Source organism: Sceloporus undulatus, chromosome 1 (assembly GCF_019175285.1).
Source record: "Sceloporus undulatus isolate JIND9_A2432 ecotype Alabama chromosome 1, SceUnd_v1.1, whole genome shotgun sequence".
In the NCBI taxonomy this organism is placed as follows: Eukaryota; Metazoa; Chordata; class Lepidosauria; order Squamata; family Phrynosomatidae; genus Sceloporus; species Sceloporus undulatus.
In genome coordinates this window covers 316,400,892-316,415,929 of record NC_056522.1, presented here as the reverse complement: position 1 = coordinate 316,415,929, position 15,038 = coordinate 316,400,892, and the positions used below count along the sequence as shown (strand labels likewise).

Below are 15,038 nucleotides of genomic sequence, written 5' to 3'. Positions count from 1 at the left end.
TTAAATTATTCTAGTTACTGCCAGACTTGCTAAATATATACTAAATATATATTTAGATATGTTAAATATAAATTAGCATACAGAGTTTTATGCACATGTGTCTCCCATTTTGATACATTTCCTCTCTTTTAGGCAATGTGTAAGTGGCCACCTTACTTGGTGTGTTTAAGAATGTTTCCCTTTTCTTATCTCCAGATAGAAGATACAAGTGGGAGAGACCATCTGGATTGAATTACATGCCCAGCAGAAACAGATGTAACCTTCAGTAGTGCTAGAATTACAGTAAGGGCTGTATAGGTCAGGCCTCTATATACCTTGAGGGGCCTCTTCACTTCCCTTTCAGGACTCTGTGATAGGCCTTTGGTATTAGAAGTAAGAGCCAAAGGGTGAGGCTTGGTGGCAGTCTCTTCAGTGTTGCCCATAGTGGTGTTCAAATGCTGGGAGTGCATTTTTCTAAGAGCTCCAAGAGGAGAAAAAGTACTCTGAGTTTAGCTTGAAGTGTTCAGAGCAAATAAAAACAAAGATTACAAAAAACATTTCACAGGGAAAAATCATTCAAATCCTCCAACTGAGTACTTACACTGAGAAATCTAGCTATATATTTTAAAAATTAAAGTTACAGAATTGGATACCTGAATTTTGTGTATTCCCATTTCTGCTTCTCAGTATATTTTATAACAGTTTCTGATTTGTTGATTTGTACATGAAATTTCATGCATTTGATTTAATCTGGATTCAGACTCTCTGCTTTTATAAAAGAATCAAAGCAATGGTGGAGAACTGCTTTTCAGCCCAAGGGAATAGATAAATCAATCCTTGGTGTGATGCAGCATTTGTTGTTCTTTTTGTGGTAGAAAAAAGTATCTCTTAAACTATTTATTTTAAGAACCAAATCCAAATAAAAGTCAAGGGGTGATTTTCCCCCCTAAAAATATCTTTAATTCACAATAGGCATATATGATTGCAGTAAATCTCATCTGACATTTTTATCATCTTGGGTTGTTTTAAACCAGAAATACACACTTACTGAAAAGACAGAAAGATATGGACATCTTATTGGAGGAAATTTTCTTTGGGATGATAGCAGTCAAATCTGCTGGTAATTGTGTAGCAGCCAACAGGAAGAACAACTGTTTTGTTGGGACTACAGTGGGTTCTTGGTATCCACTGGGGTTTGGTTCCAGAACCCCCCCTGTTGATGGCAACTATAACTGCACTGGCTTTTTTTAGCCACCACATCACACTATTGACTCATGTTAGTTTGTGGTCTAGTAAAACTCCTAAATCCTTTTCACATGTACTACCCTCTAGCTAGGGGTCACACATTCTCTATTAGTGCATTTCATCTTTCCTGGCGAGATGTAATACCTTATATTTGTCCATGTTGAAATTAATTTTGTTAGTTTGGGCCCAGTTCTCTAATCTGTCAAGATCATTTTAAATTCTGATCCTGTTTTCTGAAGTAGTAACTACCCCAGGTACATTAAATTCCAGGTGAATTTTGACCAAAGCAGAATAATACTTCCCTTGATTGGGAAATTGCACTTTTGTTGATACAACCCAGAACTGCATTGGCTTTTTTTGGCTGCTGCCAATGGAATGGCCCAGGTGGGAATGAAAGAGTTAAATATTTTTTCACCTAGTTCACCACCCCACCCTTCCCCAAAGTGCTTGGCTATTCTTACCACCATGCCCCCACCCCATCTGTTTTTTGGTTTTTTTTAATGCCAAGCACTAATTGCATCCTCTCTTTGTGGGCTGCAGGCTCTACATATTTTAGCAGTCCTGTTGCATCAGCAGATATTATTGGCATCTCCGTAAGGGGGACAGATTTTAATTGATATAATCAGTTATTGTAAGAGTTTCCGATCCACAGTCTGGGATTCATTATGTATGGAAGACATAACGATTACCGAAGCTATAATTCAAACAGAAGCCTTTGTGGATAGAAGCTCTCTCAGGTACACACAGCAAGAGTGATGCTGAGCCAGTGGCAGCTGGGAAGGTTGCAGAGGGCGGACTTTGCTGCCAAAATTTTCAGGCATGGAGATTAATGCTGCAATGCTTGTGTCAATCAGTTCTTTGAAAAGGGCTTTTCAGACAGTGGCTCTTTCTTTCCTTAGTTGCTTGATGAGTTTCTTCTTCATCTTTTTCTTCATTAGCATTCCAAGCTGGGGAACAGTTTCAAACAATGGGCCAGATCCAAGATCTGCCTTCTGTGGATGATGGGGCTCAATTCACGGAGGCTTTATCCATTTTGGGGGAATCCAACAGTTGCAGACCACAGCTCATCCCATTAGGTAAAGTTCTCCAAACCTCCATGTAGCATTGGGCTACATGTAGCATTGGGCTATGGTTGGGAGAAAGTGTGGGAGAGTCTACATCCACCAGACTAGTATAATGTGCCAAAATCTGCAATCACTCCAACTGGAGTGTGTCAGTTTTTAAAACACAGCAGTGTAGTGAGTAGTCTCATAGCTAGCTATGGTAGTAACTGCTCATTTTTAACCTTGATTAAGCAGGGAGGTGGTGGCTCAGTGGTTAAGAGGCTGACTCTGACGACTGCAAGATCAGCAGGTCGGAAGTTTGAGGCCCAAGTGGTGCCTTCTCAAAAGGTAAACCTTTACCTTACATCTTACAAGCAACCAGCTTAAATGTAACCTGCCTTGCATCAGAGATAGATTTGGAAAAGTTATGTTTACTCACTGAAGTATTCTGATAGTTGTAGTAAAAAAGTAACCTTTTCAAATCTTCCTAGCCATCAGTATTCTTGGACGGTTGCTGAGGGCCCACCATGATTGGCACTGCTGTTGCTACCTTGTGTTATGGTGGTACATTGCAGGCAATTAAAACAGCAGCCCCATAGTGTTTATCAGGCAACTCCTGATACTACTACTGTAGGCAGAAGATCCCCCTCCCAACTTCCTTCACATTTGTTGGAAACAGAGAGGAGGAAAGCCCTTCTGCTGACATGGGAAGAGGTTTCACAACAAGGACCCATGCTGGGGCCCATTAAACCTGCATCCATTCACTCTACAGAATTATAGCGTTATTATGCCACTTTAACTCCCATGGCTCCATTCTATGCAATCCTGGGGTTTGTTTTCTGGTGAGGCATTAGAACTCTCTGGCTGTGAATTCTAAATGTCTCTCCCTAAACTAGAAATCCTAGGATTCCATAAGCAGAACCATGCAGTTAAAGTGGAATAAGAGTGCTATAATTCTGTAGTGTGAATGAGTCCCTGGAGTCAGCATGTACACAAGCTATATATGAAAACCAATTAGTGACACAAACCACTATCCTCCCACTGCTCAGCCATGGCTATCCATTTCAGAGTACAACTCTGTTCATCAGAATAAAAGGCAATGCTCACTGTGAGGTTGAAGGCTTTCATGGCCAATATTCATAGTCTTTTGTGGGGGGTTTTGGGCTATGCGGTCATGTCCTAGAAGAGTTTATTCCTAATGTTTCACCAGCATCTGTGGCTGGCATCTTCAGAGAATGCTGGCATGGAAGAGAGTTGGGTATATATACACTATGTGACCCTGTGTGGGGAGGAGTGATTTCCATGTTAATCTGTGTATTGTTCTGTTGTTGATGGTAAGGCCTCAGGGTGGGAGAATATGCAAAAAGGTTTCATTAAACAGACACTAATCCTCTTTGCATATCCTCCCACCCTGAGACCTTGCTATCAACAATAGACCAATATACGGATTAACATGGAAATCACCCCTCCCTGTTCAGGTTCACATAGTATATACAGATTTCAGCATACACTGAAAGCTGCGCCAGAAAAAGCCATGGCGTGCCCCGGAAGACATAATGGGACACCCTGGAAGAAGTAATGGCATGAGCCCCATTATTTTTAATGAAACTCCAGCATACGTGGGATTTCCCTTACATCCGGGGGGGGGGGGGGGGGTGGTGTCCAGAAAGGATCTCCTGCGTAAAGGAAGGGTCCACTGTATATACCCAACTCTCCTCCATGCCAGCATTCTCTGAAGATGCCAGCCACAGATGCCAGGCCACATAGGCCCCCCCCCCAAAAAAAAAACCCACAAAAAACTATAGCAATGCTCACTATCTACATACACTTCTTGTCCACAATCTTGCACAGTGTTTCCATCCCACACTAGATACTGTTCCAAGCCCAGCTGCACTCTATGGTGAAAATTAAAGTCATATAAATTACCTTGTGCCCAGACAGAGACAAATATTTGCATCTGATCTACATGCATAGCTTCCAATCCAACAAAGGAGAATCAGGTGTGGGTCACATTGGGTCACTTGTGTCAACAGCAATGCAAATACAGACCACTAGTCTTTTACTTCCATACTTCATGTAGCCACTCAAAACACTTAGAATACATATACCAGTAGCTGTGACTACACAGAGCTTTTATTCAAAGCAACGAATAGAAACTGTGTGTTATTTTTTGTGGATTTGTTCCTGTTGAAGCCATAGTATGCAAACTGGAAAGTGCAGCTGAACCTTTGGTAAGATAAAATGAAAGTCCAGCTGATCTGAATAAGTTGTAGAGAGCAAAATTAGATACAGTAAATATTTATCTATAAATGCAAGAGCCTACCATCTACAAACATTTTGGTAACTGACCTTACTCTTATTGTGTGTGTGTGTTAACTGCCTTCAAGCCGGCTCAGACATATATCTACTTTATTAATGATAGTTCTTGATAGTTCATTTCCGGCAGATTCAGGGCTGTGACTTGTAATTCAGTCTTTCTCTTTTCCTGCTGCCTTCTACCTTACCTAGTAATATTGTTTTTTCTAGTGAGTCATGTCTTCTCATGATATGACCAAATTATGACAGCTCCAGTTTAGTCATTTTGACTTCTAGGGAGAGCTCAGGCTTGATTTGTTCTAGAATCCATTTATTTGTCTTTTTAGTAGTCCATAGCATCAGCAGAAATCTTCTCGAACACTGTATCTCAGATGAGTTGACATCCCTACATGTAATGGAAACTCCAGTCTTTGCATTTCACAGTCTTCCCTAATTCTTGCATAGCTGCCCTTCCAAGTTGTAGTCTTCTTCTGATTTTTTGACTACAACATCCATTCTGATTAAATGACTGATCCAAGATATAGAAAATCTTTAACTCTTTCAATTACTTCATCACAGAATCATAGAATCATAGAGTTGGAAGAGACCACATGGGCTGTCCAGTCCAACCCCCTGCCATGCAGGAAATCTCAAAGCATCCCTAACAGATGGCCATCCAGCCTCTGTTTAAAGACCTCTAAGGAAGGAGACTCCACTACACTCCGAGGGAGTGTGTTTCACTATCGAACAGCCCTTACTGTCAGGAGGTTTATCCTAATGTTAAGGTGGAATCTCTTTTCCTGTAGCTTGTATCCATTGCTCTGGAGCAGCAGAAAACAAGTTAGCCCCCTTCTCAATATGACATCCCTTCAAATATTTGAACAGGGCTATCATATCATGTCTTAACTTTCTTTTCTCCAGGCTAAACATCCCCCGCTCCCTAAGTTGTTTCCAGACCCTTAACCATTTTAGTGGCTCTCCTTTGGACACGCTTCAGTTTCTCAACATTCTTTTAAAATTGTGGTGCCCAGAACTGGACACAATATTCCAGGTGGGGCCTGACCAGAGCAGAATAGAGTGGCACGATTACTTTCCTTGATCTAGACACTATTCTATTGATGCAGCCTAAAATTGCATTGGCCTTGTTAGTTGCCGCATCACACTGTTGACTCATGTTCAATTTGTGATCTACTTGGACTCCCAGATCCCTTTCACATGTAGTCTTGTTCATCCAGGTGTCCCCCATCCTATATCTGTGCATTTCATTTTTCCGCCCTAAGTGCAGTATCTTGCATTTCTCCGTGTTGAAATGCATTTTGTTAGCTTTGGCCCAGCTTTCTAGTCTGTTCAGGTCATTTTGAATTTTGATCCTGTCCTCTGAGGTATTAGCTACTACTCCTAATTTGGTGTCATCTGAAAATTTGATAAGTATACCCCCAATTCTGTCCTTCAAGTCATTGATAAAGATGTTGAATAGCACTGGGCCCAGGACAGACCCCTGTGGGACCCCAGTGGTCACTTCTATCCAGGATGAAAAGGAGCCATTGTTGAGCACCCTTTGGGTTTGGCCAGCCAACCAATTCAAATCATGTACGTTAAAATTATGTAAATCATCTGTAGTCATTATTTTTGTTTTCGTAATGTTCAGCATTAAACTGAGCACTTTCATCCTTGCATTTCTTCAGTAATTGTTCCAGGTTTTTGCTGTTTTGTGCTAATAATGTGGGGTCATCAGCATATCTTAAATCAGGGGTAGGCAACCTGCGGCCCGCGGGCCGGATGCAGCCCGGCGAGGCCTTGGGACCGGCCCCAGCCCAGTCCTTCTGCCGATTGCCGCCGGGGCCTTTGGCGTCTCGCACGAGGGGCATGGTGGGGCAATTGTCTATAGAAGCCTCAGAAACATGCATTTATCTTAACATTTTTTAAAAAATCAGCAATTTTTTTCACGTGTCCTCCATTTTTTATTTAAAAAGTGCCCTCCATTTGAAAATTTTGTCCTACATTTGTCCTGGTTTATTTATTTATTTAATTTTTTTTAAAATTATTTAATTACTTAATTTTTTGCTTCAGCCCCCCAGTTGTCTGAGGGACAGCAACCCGGCCCCCGGCTCAAAAGGGTTGCCTACCCCTGTTTTAAATTGTTGATGTTCTTCCAATTTTCACACCTCCTTCCTTCAATTCTAATCTTGGTTTGTGTATGATATTTTTAGCATACAAATTGAAGAGATATGGTGATAGAATGCAGCCTTGTCTCATTATGTACAGAATTCAAATAAAAAACACCACAATTACATATACTGAATCAGAGAAGGCAACATCAAAACTGAAAGTCACTACCAGCTTTATGTGACACCATTTAGGCATTGTCAAAAAAGGACAAAAGACAACACATATTTGCAAAAAACAAAAACACACACACAAAAAAACAGATCCTAATTCAAAGGCCTATATTGAATAGTTAGTTCCAACTATAGTATGCCCTTTGAATTAATGGCAAGTTAACACTATATAAATCCCACAAACTTAATGGATCTATTCTAATTGGGAGCAAAATTGGGATTAGAAATCAATCTCACTGTAAAAGGAAAGATTACAACCAACTTGACTTGTGTCCTGGTACTAACTGTGATTAGTCACCACTTAGTAGTTAGGAGGCCTGTACTCTCCCTCCTAATATTTATTTTTAAACCAGACTTGGATTTGATAGCCCCTCAAACAGCCTTTGAATGTGTCCACAGTGTCTGCATTTTAGGCTTGTCAGGTTGGATTACAGGATGATGTCCTGTAACTTTAACAGTCTGCAGATACTTGATCACAAAGACATTGTTAGCCCCAGAGATACCTACCCCTACCCCTCCTCTTTTGATATCAGTGTTGCTATAATGTCAGCCTCTATGACCCTAACGTGGATGCCATTAGTTGCAAGCAAGCAGGTCATGTCAGCTAGTTTAGGAGTCGCCAAGACAATTTATGTTCCAGACATGTCAGAGGAGGTGAGGAAGAGCCTGGCTCTGAAACAATAGGATGGCTCAGGTCGGAGGAAATAATTCCATCTACCTGGCATCTTAAGGTGTCCACTGCCAGAACATATCCATTCACACCACTATGTCACACCTTTGGAAGACACTACTTCAAAGTGGCACCTATGTATATCAAAAATTCAGACCATTTGGCCCCTTCAATTCTCTGGACTTTGCCCCAGGGCACAAAATTCCTAAAAATTATGAGACTTTTCTTTTGTTAGTTGGATTAGCTTGGGCTGCAGGAAGAGATGCTGCCGATTTGTACTTTGCTAAATTTGTACTTTGTTACATCTCCATTAGAAGGTCTTATTCTGTTCCAACTTAATACTTCATTTCTCAGTTCTTGGGTGCCTGCGTGAGTGAATGTTGAGTGTGTTGGTTTTCCCCTTTTAAACTAAAATACAATTCAATGAGAATTTGCCTCTGTGGTCCTTTGGGCCTTGAACCTTGGTATACAGAGAGATGATCCCAGGGCTGCATAACCTGGCCATTCACTGAGCTAATATTCAATTAAGCTATTCCTAAAGGAGAGCTCCTGTCCTGGTTACGAGATATTACAATGTTCTATTAGCACGGCTCCTTCCTTACCTCTCCCCAAAACCATCTTTTAGGTGATGCACATTTCCCTACACACATAACTGTTATCTACAAACTGTGGAAAATGGAGGGGGGGATATAGAGCATTCAGCTCCATTCCTGTAGTTCAATTCACACAACTTGAGATTGAAGGTGCTGTGTTTCTAGCTCAGTACTTCTCAAATAGTGGGGCGGGGCCCCCAGGGGGGAGCGAGGCTCCGTAAAGGGGGGCGTGAGGCTCTGTTATGCAGAGGTGTACTTATAACAATTTTATAGACAAATGATACTATTTATAGTCGCGCGGGGGGCGCAAAATGTTTTCTTCTTCCTAAGGGGGCATGACAGAAAATAATTGAGAAGCACTGGTCTAGCTAGAAGGTGATTGGGGCAGAAGTAAGGGGGGAAGATGTGTTATAATTCTACCTGACGGAATTTAATTATGCATCTTCCTGATCCAGGAACTACTAACTATTAAAACTACAGAAGCACTGTCATGTATTCAGCCAGTCAACCCTCTCCCATTTTCTTGTGGAACATTTGTAACCATTGAACAGAATGGTGTGAATCCTATGTAGGCACTCCCGTCCCCAATACTTCATATCGGCCCAATTTTTATCATTAAATTTTGCATAGGAGTTTTATCGCAATTATTCTGTGAAGAGGATGTTTCCTGCAAGCTTAAATTTGCAGTGGAAGCATGGTGAATGTGTGTGTGTAGCCTGGGGATTTTTTTGGCAGCAGACAGAGCAAAGGGACAGGATGTGGCTTTATTCAAGCCGCCTACAAGAGAAAACATTCTGCATTACAACAATAACTTGTCCATACAGTAGGCTGCATTCCAGTACTGTCAGTACTGTGATATATTTGATCAAGTCCTTGGGGACTTTTAAGTGAAAACCATATGCTAAGTATACTAGATGTGCATCTGTATTCCTTGAAAGCCAGAGTAAAACCTCATTGTGAGTGTATTGTTTTGGCTATGGTGTATTTCTCAGAAAAAGACCATCTGGGCTTACCCTATGTCTGTTTATCAGGGTTGGGGAACATGTAATGATTGGTGTATGCTGTTTTAGGTCTGCTAAGGAGATGGATTGTATACCATAAAGCCACAGCACACTGCCTCTGAATGGCTATGCAGAACAACAGGTTGAATGATGCATTTCTCTTTTATGTGTTTCAGGGAAAGCCTATTTTATTCCCTGTATTAAAAAAAAAACATCTGGGTGTTTATGCCCTGTTTCTGTGCACAGTGGCTTTCAGTAGCAGCACAACAGCCCTTAGATTCCCCCTATAGAAAGAAAACTCCAGTTCAGTCACTCAGCAGTGATTATTGCCATAATCATCTACATGGCAGACACAGCATCCTTTGCCACCAAGTGGTAAGATTTTGTTTCCATGAGTTGTCAGCAAGCACTCCTCATTTATGGGTCTGTTCCCTTAAACTGTAAGCAGACCTGAAGCTATTTAAAAGTCTCTGATGTCACTGATTCCAGTTCAGAGCTCAGAGAAGTTACTTTTTGAGTGCTATGGAGCTATGCTAGCTAGGAGATTTTGGAAGTTATGGTCCAAACAGTAACACCTCTAAAGCTCTGGTCCAGTCTCCTGAAGGCTCCTGGAAAATGAAGCAAGAAGAAACCACCAAAAGGTTAAGGTGCTATACTGGGTTCACTTTCTGTAACTGTTCTCAAGGCTGTTTACCCATGAACTTATCTGCCTGCATTGTACTGTACCATTATTCCTCTTTCTATCTTCTGACTGTTTCCATCTCTATATCACTTATACTTGCTATGAATCTCAACCAGTCCTTTAGCATAATCTACTGCAGGTGCTGCTGATCCCTGACCCACCTATATTGTCTGTATTTTGCAATGTTCCTAACCAAATGGACCTGGATTTTCATGTATGTACAGCTCCATACCCAAAACAATATATACATACGTATGTGCACAAAATAAAATTCATCCTCATGCATGATAGTTTCTTCTTTTTTTGAGCTGTGGTTGTGTTTTGGGGTGGCAGATATCAATATACAGTTGCCCCTCCATTTGTGCAGACTTTAGATCCGTGACCCTCGCTTATTCACGATGAGCAAACAGAGAAGATTAAAATGGGGCGTGCACTCGTGGGCACTCGCCCCCGTTCAAGCCTACAGGGTTTGAATATGTGCGAGTTTCCATTTTCATGGAGGGGTGGTGGTGGTTCTGGACCGGATCCCCCATGAAAACGGAGGGCTGACTGTATATTCATTACTCAAACCTACTCTATTGCACTTGCTCATTTGTGCTGGGGATAACCCACATGTGTAGCTAAAACTGTTGTTCTGTACATGACAGGTATGATGCAATCATATGGACTGGGCCTATTTTTTAATCATACTCGCATTATGCCCAATAAGCAGCAATATCAGATAGCCAAGCATGTTCCAGCTCCTCCGTTACTTGTAGAATCCACACAGGTATAGGAAGGTTTAACATATCTGGCTTCAGTTTATCGGAGGTCCAACTATTACAATCAACAGTGTGTAATGAAGCATTTTGTTCCATCCAATTCACGGATGTTCACATTGTTTATTCTCTTTCCCATCTTGCACAGTTTTAGCTGAATAGCCACATATCTTCCCTACCACATCAGTGTTTTCTTTTAGCTAATTATGGCTGGCTTTCTGCACAGGAATGTGCCGTGTGTGAGAAGGCTTATGGGAGCCTGGGCCTTAATTTGAGCCAGGGCGTGCCAGGTCTCACCCTTGAAATCTGGCTTCAATGCTAAGGCTCGGACCCAGAAAATGCGTTGTGTCATAACAATGTGTTTTCATTGGTATCTCCTGCTATTTCATAGATCTCATTACAATTGCTCTCAAAGATGCAGCACTGAGAAACAGCCTGTTATTGAGGTAAGGCTCAATGGTTGCTGCTGCTTTCAATATAAGCAACAAATTCAACAAAAGTCTTATGGATTCTTTCAATTAAGTAGTTTTTGGTAGCAAAGCTAATAAGTTCCTTTCCAAGAATAATGTTAGTGAAAATTATCTTATTTTGCTCTTGTATTTCTGCTACAGACTCCACTTTAATTGTTCTCCTTGTGCACATTCACCGAGTTAAATGTGAGTATATTTTAAATACTTGCTGCCCAGGTTCAAGTTAAGAAGCAGATACAGGTTTGGACTACAGGTCCCAAAAGCCCCCAGCCAGCACACTCACTGGAATATTCTGGGATCTGTAGTCCAAAAAGCTAACATTTCCAAGTTTTGTTATGAAATTACACTTCCCCTTTAGTTCTAACGTGCTATTAGGAATGACACCCAAGTCCGAACCTGTGCATCTTCATATGTGTACCTCCCTGGGTCTTTGACATTTTGGCTTGTTATCTCATAGCTGTGAGAATCCAGGTTGATAGCACTCTGGGCCCCAGGAGCTAGGAACTCTTGCCAGATCTCTTCCACTCTGTTAGCCACATCTTGTAGTGGTTGTTTTTTGAGATCTTGTACAGCCAGCCAAAACCTGTATAGAGCCAAAAGAGAAAGAAAATCTGTCTCAGAAATATAAGTCAGCTTGAGTCACTGAGGCTCAAATGAACCCTGGTTCCATCTCTGCTGAAGCCTAAGTCAAAGACAGTTCATCCATTTGGGGGAACAGTAGCAGATATTTTTGTACAGGAAATATTCATGTTATATTAAGTACAAGTAACCTACAGCAATGTTTGTTGTTTTTGTGTGCCTTCAAATCATTGCTGACTTATGGTGACCCTAAGCCCCTACCAAGGGCTTTTCTTGGCAAGATTTGTTCAGAGGAGGTTTGCTATTGCCTTCCCCTGAGGCTGAGAGGATGTGACCTGCCCAGTGGGTTTCATGGCCGAGCTGTAAATTGAACTCTGATCTCCAGAGCAGTAATCCAACCACTACACAACACTAGTATTTGAAAATCTTTAAAGTTTCTGGAATAACTAGAAAGTGACAAGCATAGCTACCATCTTGAGGGAGAGCGAGGTAGGCTAGCTCCATGAAGCCAAGTCCTCCCTCCAGTCCATCCGCCCTGGTCCAGGCCTCGGAGGTTGAGAAAAACTGCTGGACCTCATCCCCTTCCCCACCACCACTTCCTTCTCCTTTTGTGTCGTGTCTTTTTAGATTGTAAGCCTGAGGGCAGGGAACCGTCTAATTTAAAAAGATTGTATGTACAGTGCTGTGTAAATTTACAGTGCTTTATAAATAAACGTTAATAATAATAATAATACTAGGAAAATGGGAAGTGTTCTGTATCCCATCATACATTTGCATTCATTTCTGTCTCATTGCCAATCCCCCCCCCCAAAATATATTAACTTGGTTAGTGTGGTAGAGAACCCACAATAGAAACTGAGGCCCTATACAGACCGGCAGAAAGCGTCGACCTGTCAGCAGACTCAGGGTACAGTGTCTCCGCCTCCATGGTACCATTTGGTGTGTGCCAGTTGAGACGGAGCACGTCATCATGACACACCTCCAGCCCTGCATCCAAATGACACAGGTCTTCTTGGTGGCTGCTCCCAGACCATGGAACTTGCTTTCTAAAAAGGCCAGGATGGTTTCATCCCTGTTCTCCTCTTTGTGACAGGTACAAACATTTTTTTGTTGCCAGATTTTGCAATCTGATGAGGACTGGATGCTGTGTGAATCAGAGATTAGAGCTTGTGTAGAATTTTTAATACACTGTAATATTTTAAATGCTTAATGTTTTTAAGCTTATAAATTGTTTAATCTTTTTCCAAACTCCATCCTTTTTAATGCTTTTGTATTGTTTTTAATTTTTATGGTTTTTACATTTGTTTTTAGCTGTCTTAAGTCCTGATATAGGAAGAAAGGTGGAACAATAATAATAGCAGCAAAGTAGTCTTTGCTATTTTGTTCTATCTAGATGGCCATGCTGGCTAAGGGAATCTGAAGAGCCACTTTTTCAAGCTCCACTTTCTCGTCACTTCTTTATTTGAAGTTGACTGTGCTGGTCTCATGTAAAAGCACTATATGAGAGATATGAAAATCTGATACCTGGCATTGGACTTGTGATAAACCATTCAAGAGAGCCAGTGTGGTGTAGCATTTTGAGTGTTCAACTACAATTCTGGAGACCAAGGTTCAAATCCTTCCTCATCCATGGAAACCCTCTGGGTGACCTTGCACAAGTTATATTCTTGCAGTTTCAGAGGCAACCTCAAGACAAAGGCAATCCACCCACCTCGAACAAACCCTGCCAAGAAAACCCCATGATAGATTCACCTTATGGTTGCCATAAGTCAGAAACAAATTGAAGGCACACAACAACAGACCACTCACAGTTTAGATCTGGTGTTATGCTGGTACTGCATATCACTATGTAACTTTCTTGCCCTGTCTCTCACCATGCAACCCTCAATGACACCCCAAAACTGGATTCAGAGTTTCCAAGATCCTTGCAGGATTCTGGTGCCACAGTGTGCTGCAATGGACAGAGAAGATCACCACACTTCCATGTCTGTGCTGATGGATGTTCCCTGCTGGAGACCAAGTGACGATTTTATATGTGTAAACAAAGAATGATGGTAAAAATAATCTGAGGCTTCCATATCTCACACATAAGAGCACAGATGCTTTCAAGGGCAGCTTGAGAAATGCATGGTGTCAAAAGAGCCATCAATTGACTCCTACATCTCATTAATTACCCCCTCTTCTTATTATATACTGACAGATTAAGGATCTTCCCCTTTATCCCTAAACCTGAGCCATTTTGGTAATTTCAGAAAATATTATATTATTCAAATGCCAGGATTATGCTACTTGGTCTGAGCCACCAAAGTGTTCTCTTTCTAAATAAAACCAATGGCAAGCATCTGTACACTGTTAACTTCCTGTTCTTAACAATCTCTCAGCCCAGCGAGAGGTATTAAAGCCATCTGTGACAAGCTCTGGTGGGCTGTACCCACAGTTGCCTTTCAAAACCGCCTGTAGTTTGATTGACTATCCATTCTGGTTCTCCTCCTCCATAGCCATGGCAACCAAAATGAAAGAGCAAGGCAGATAAGCCATTCCAGATAGGGAAAACAGCAATGCTCCACTGGAGTACAGGTTATAGACCCAATGGGAGAGCTTGAAATCCTTAAAAAATCTTGTCACTTATTCCTGCCTAAATGTACTATCACATAAGATGCTCCACAGATAGGGGAAGGGACTGTAATTAGATCCATACTCTTGTACAACAAAAAGAGGGTCCTAAAAACCTTATTGTGGGCTGCATTTTGCAAAGTAATATAAATGGGATAAAGTGTGAAAATGGTCTCAGTTATGGAAAGCTCTTAGCATGCAGGACAAAACTGAGCTCATTTCACAATGGCTGTTCTACTTGGTAAAGGCAAACCAGCTGGAGGAAAAGGAATGCATAACCAGAGGAAAACATTCATAGCTGCATTCTCATTCCTGACAACCCATTGTTGTGACAGGGGCAGGCAGGACTTAACATAAACCTAAAACAACAGGCACCACTGTGGCTAAGGATTACAGCAATTGAGAAAAAGGGGACACAGAACTGAAATAAACAATTGGAGGGATTTATTTCTGGGGAAGAAGGAAATATGGACATTTAAACGGTAATATTAGCAGCAGCTGTAAATTGAGTACAGTTACTAATCAAATATCACACTGGTTGTTGCCAACAAGGATCATAACAACATAAGGTCTGGGATGAAAGAAATGTTCACTTTCTCCTGTGGAAAAGAAAAGCGCTTATCACACTAGTCAGTTGTTTCCGGCTATCCTGTTCAAAACATCTTCACTTGTATACATTGAGCTGTAATAACGCCATTACAGCACAACGTAATTAAAATGAACTAATCACTGCCCAGATCTCTCATTGTGAGAGGTGACACAGGAAGAGAA

The 15,038-nt window shown here is 41.4% G+C and overlaps 1 protein-coding gene across 4 annotated transcripts in view; it reads right to left on the bottom strand.

The window, feature by feature from the left end:
• The window catches only part of RGS6 (regulator of G protein signaling 6), a 316,927-nt gene that overhangs the window by 27,666 nt on the left and 274,223 nt on the right, over positions 1 to 15,038 (bottom strand). For 2 of the 4 annotated variants that reach the window (XR_006101395.1, XR_006101396.1), the window contains exon 15: positions 11,494 to 11,658. Coding sequence is in view for 2 of the 4 variants with exons in the window: in XM_042445284.1 (XP_042301218.1) it covers positions 11,472 to 11,658 (187 nt within the window). In the remaining 2 variants the exon portion in view is untranslated. Of the gene's footprint in view, positions 1 to 11,471; positions 11,659 to 15,038 lie in introns of all 4 variants that reach the window. The other 2 variants (XM_042445284.1, XM_042445283.1) reach the window with 1 other exon arrangement.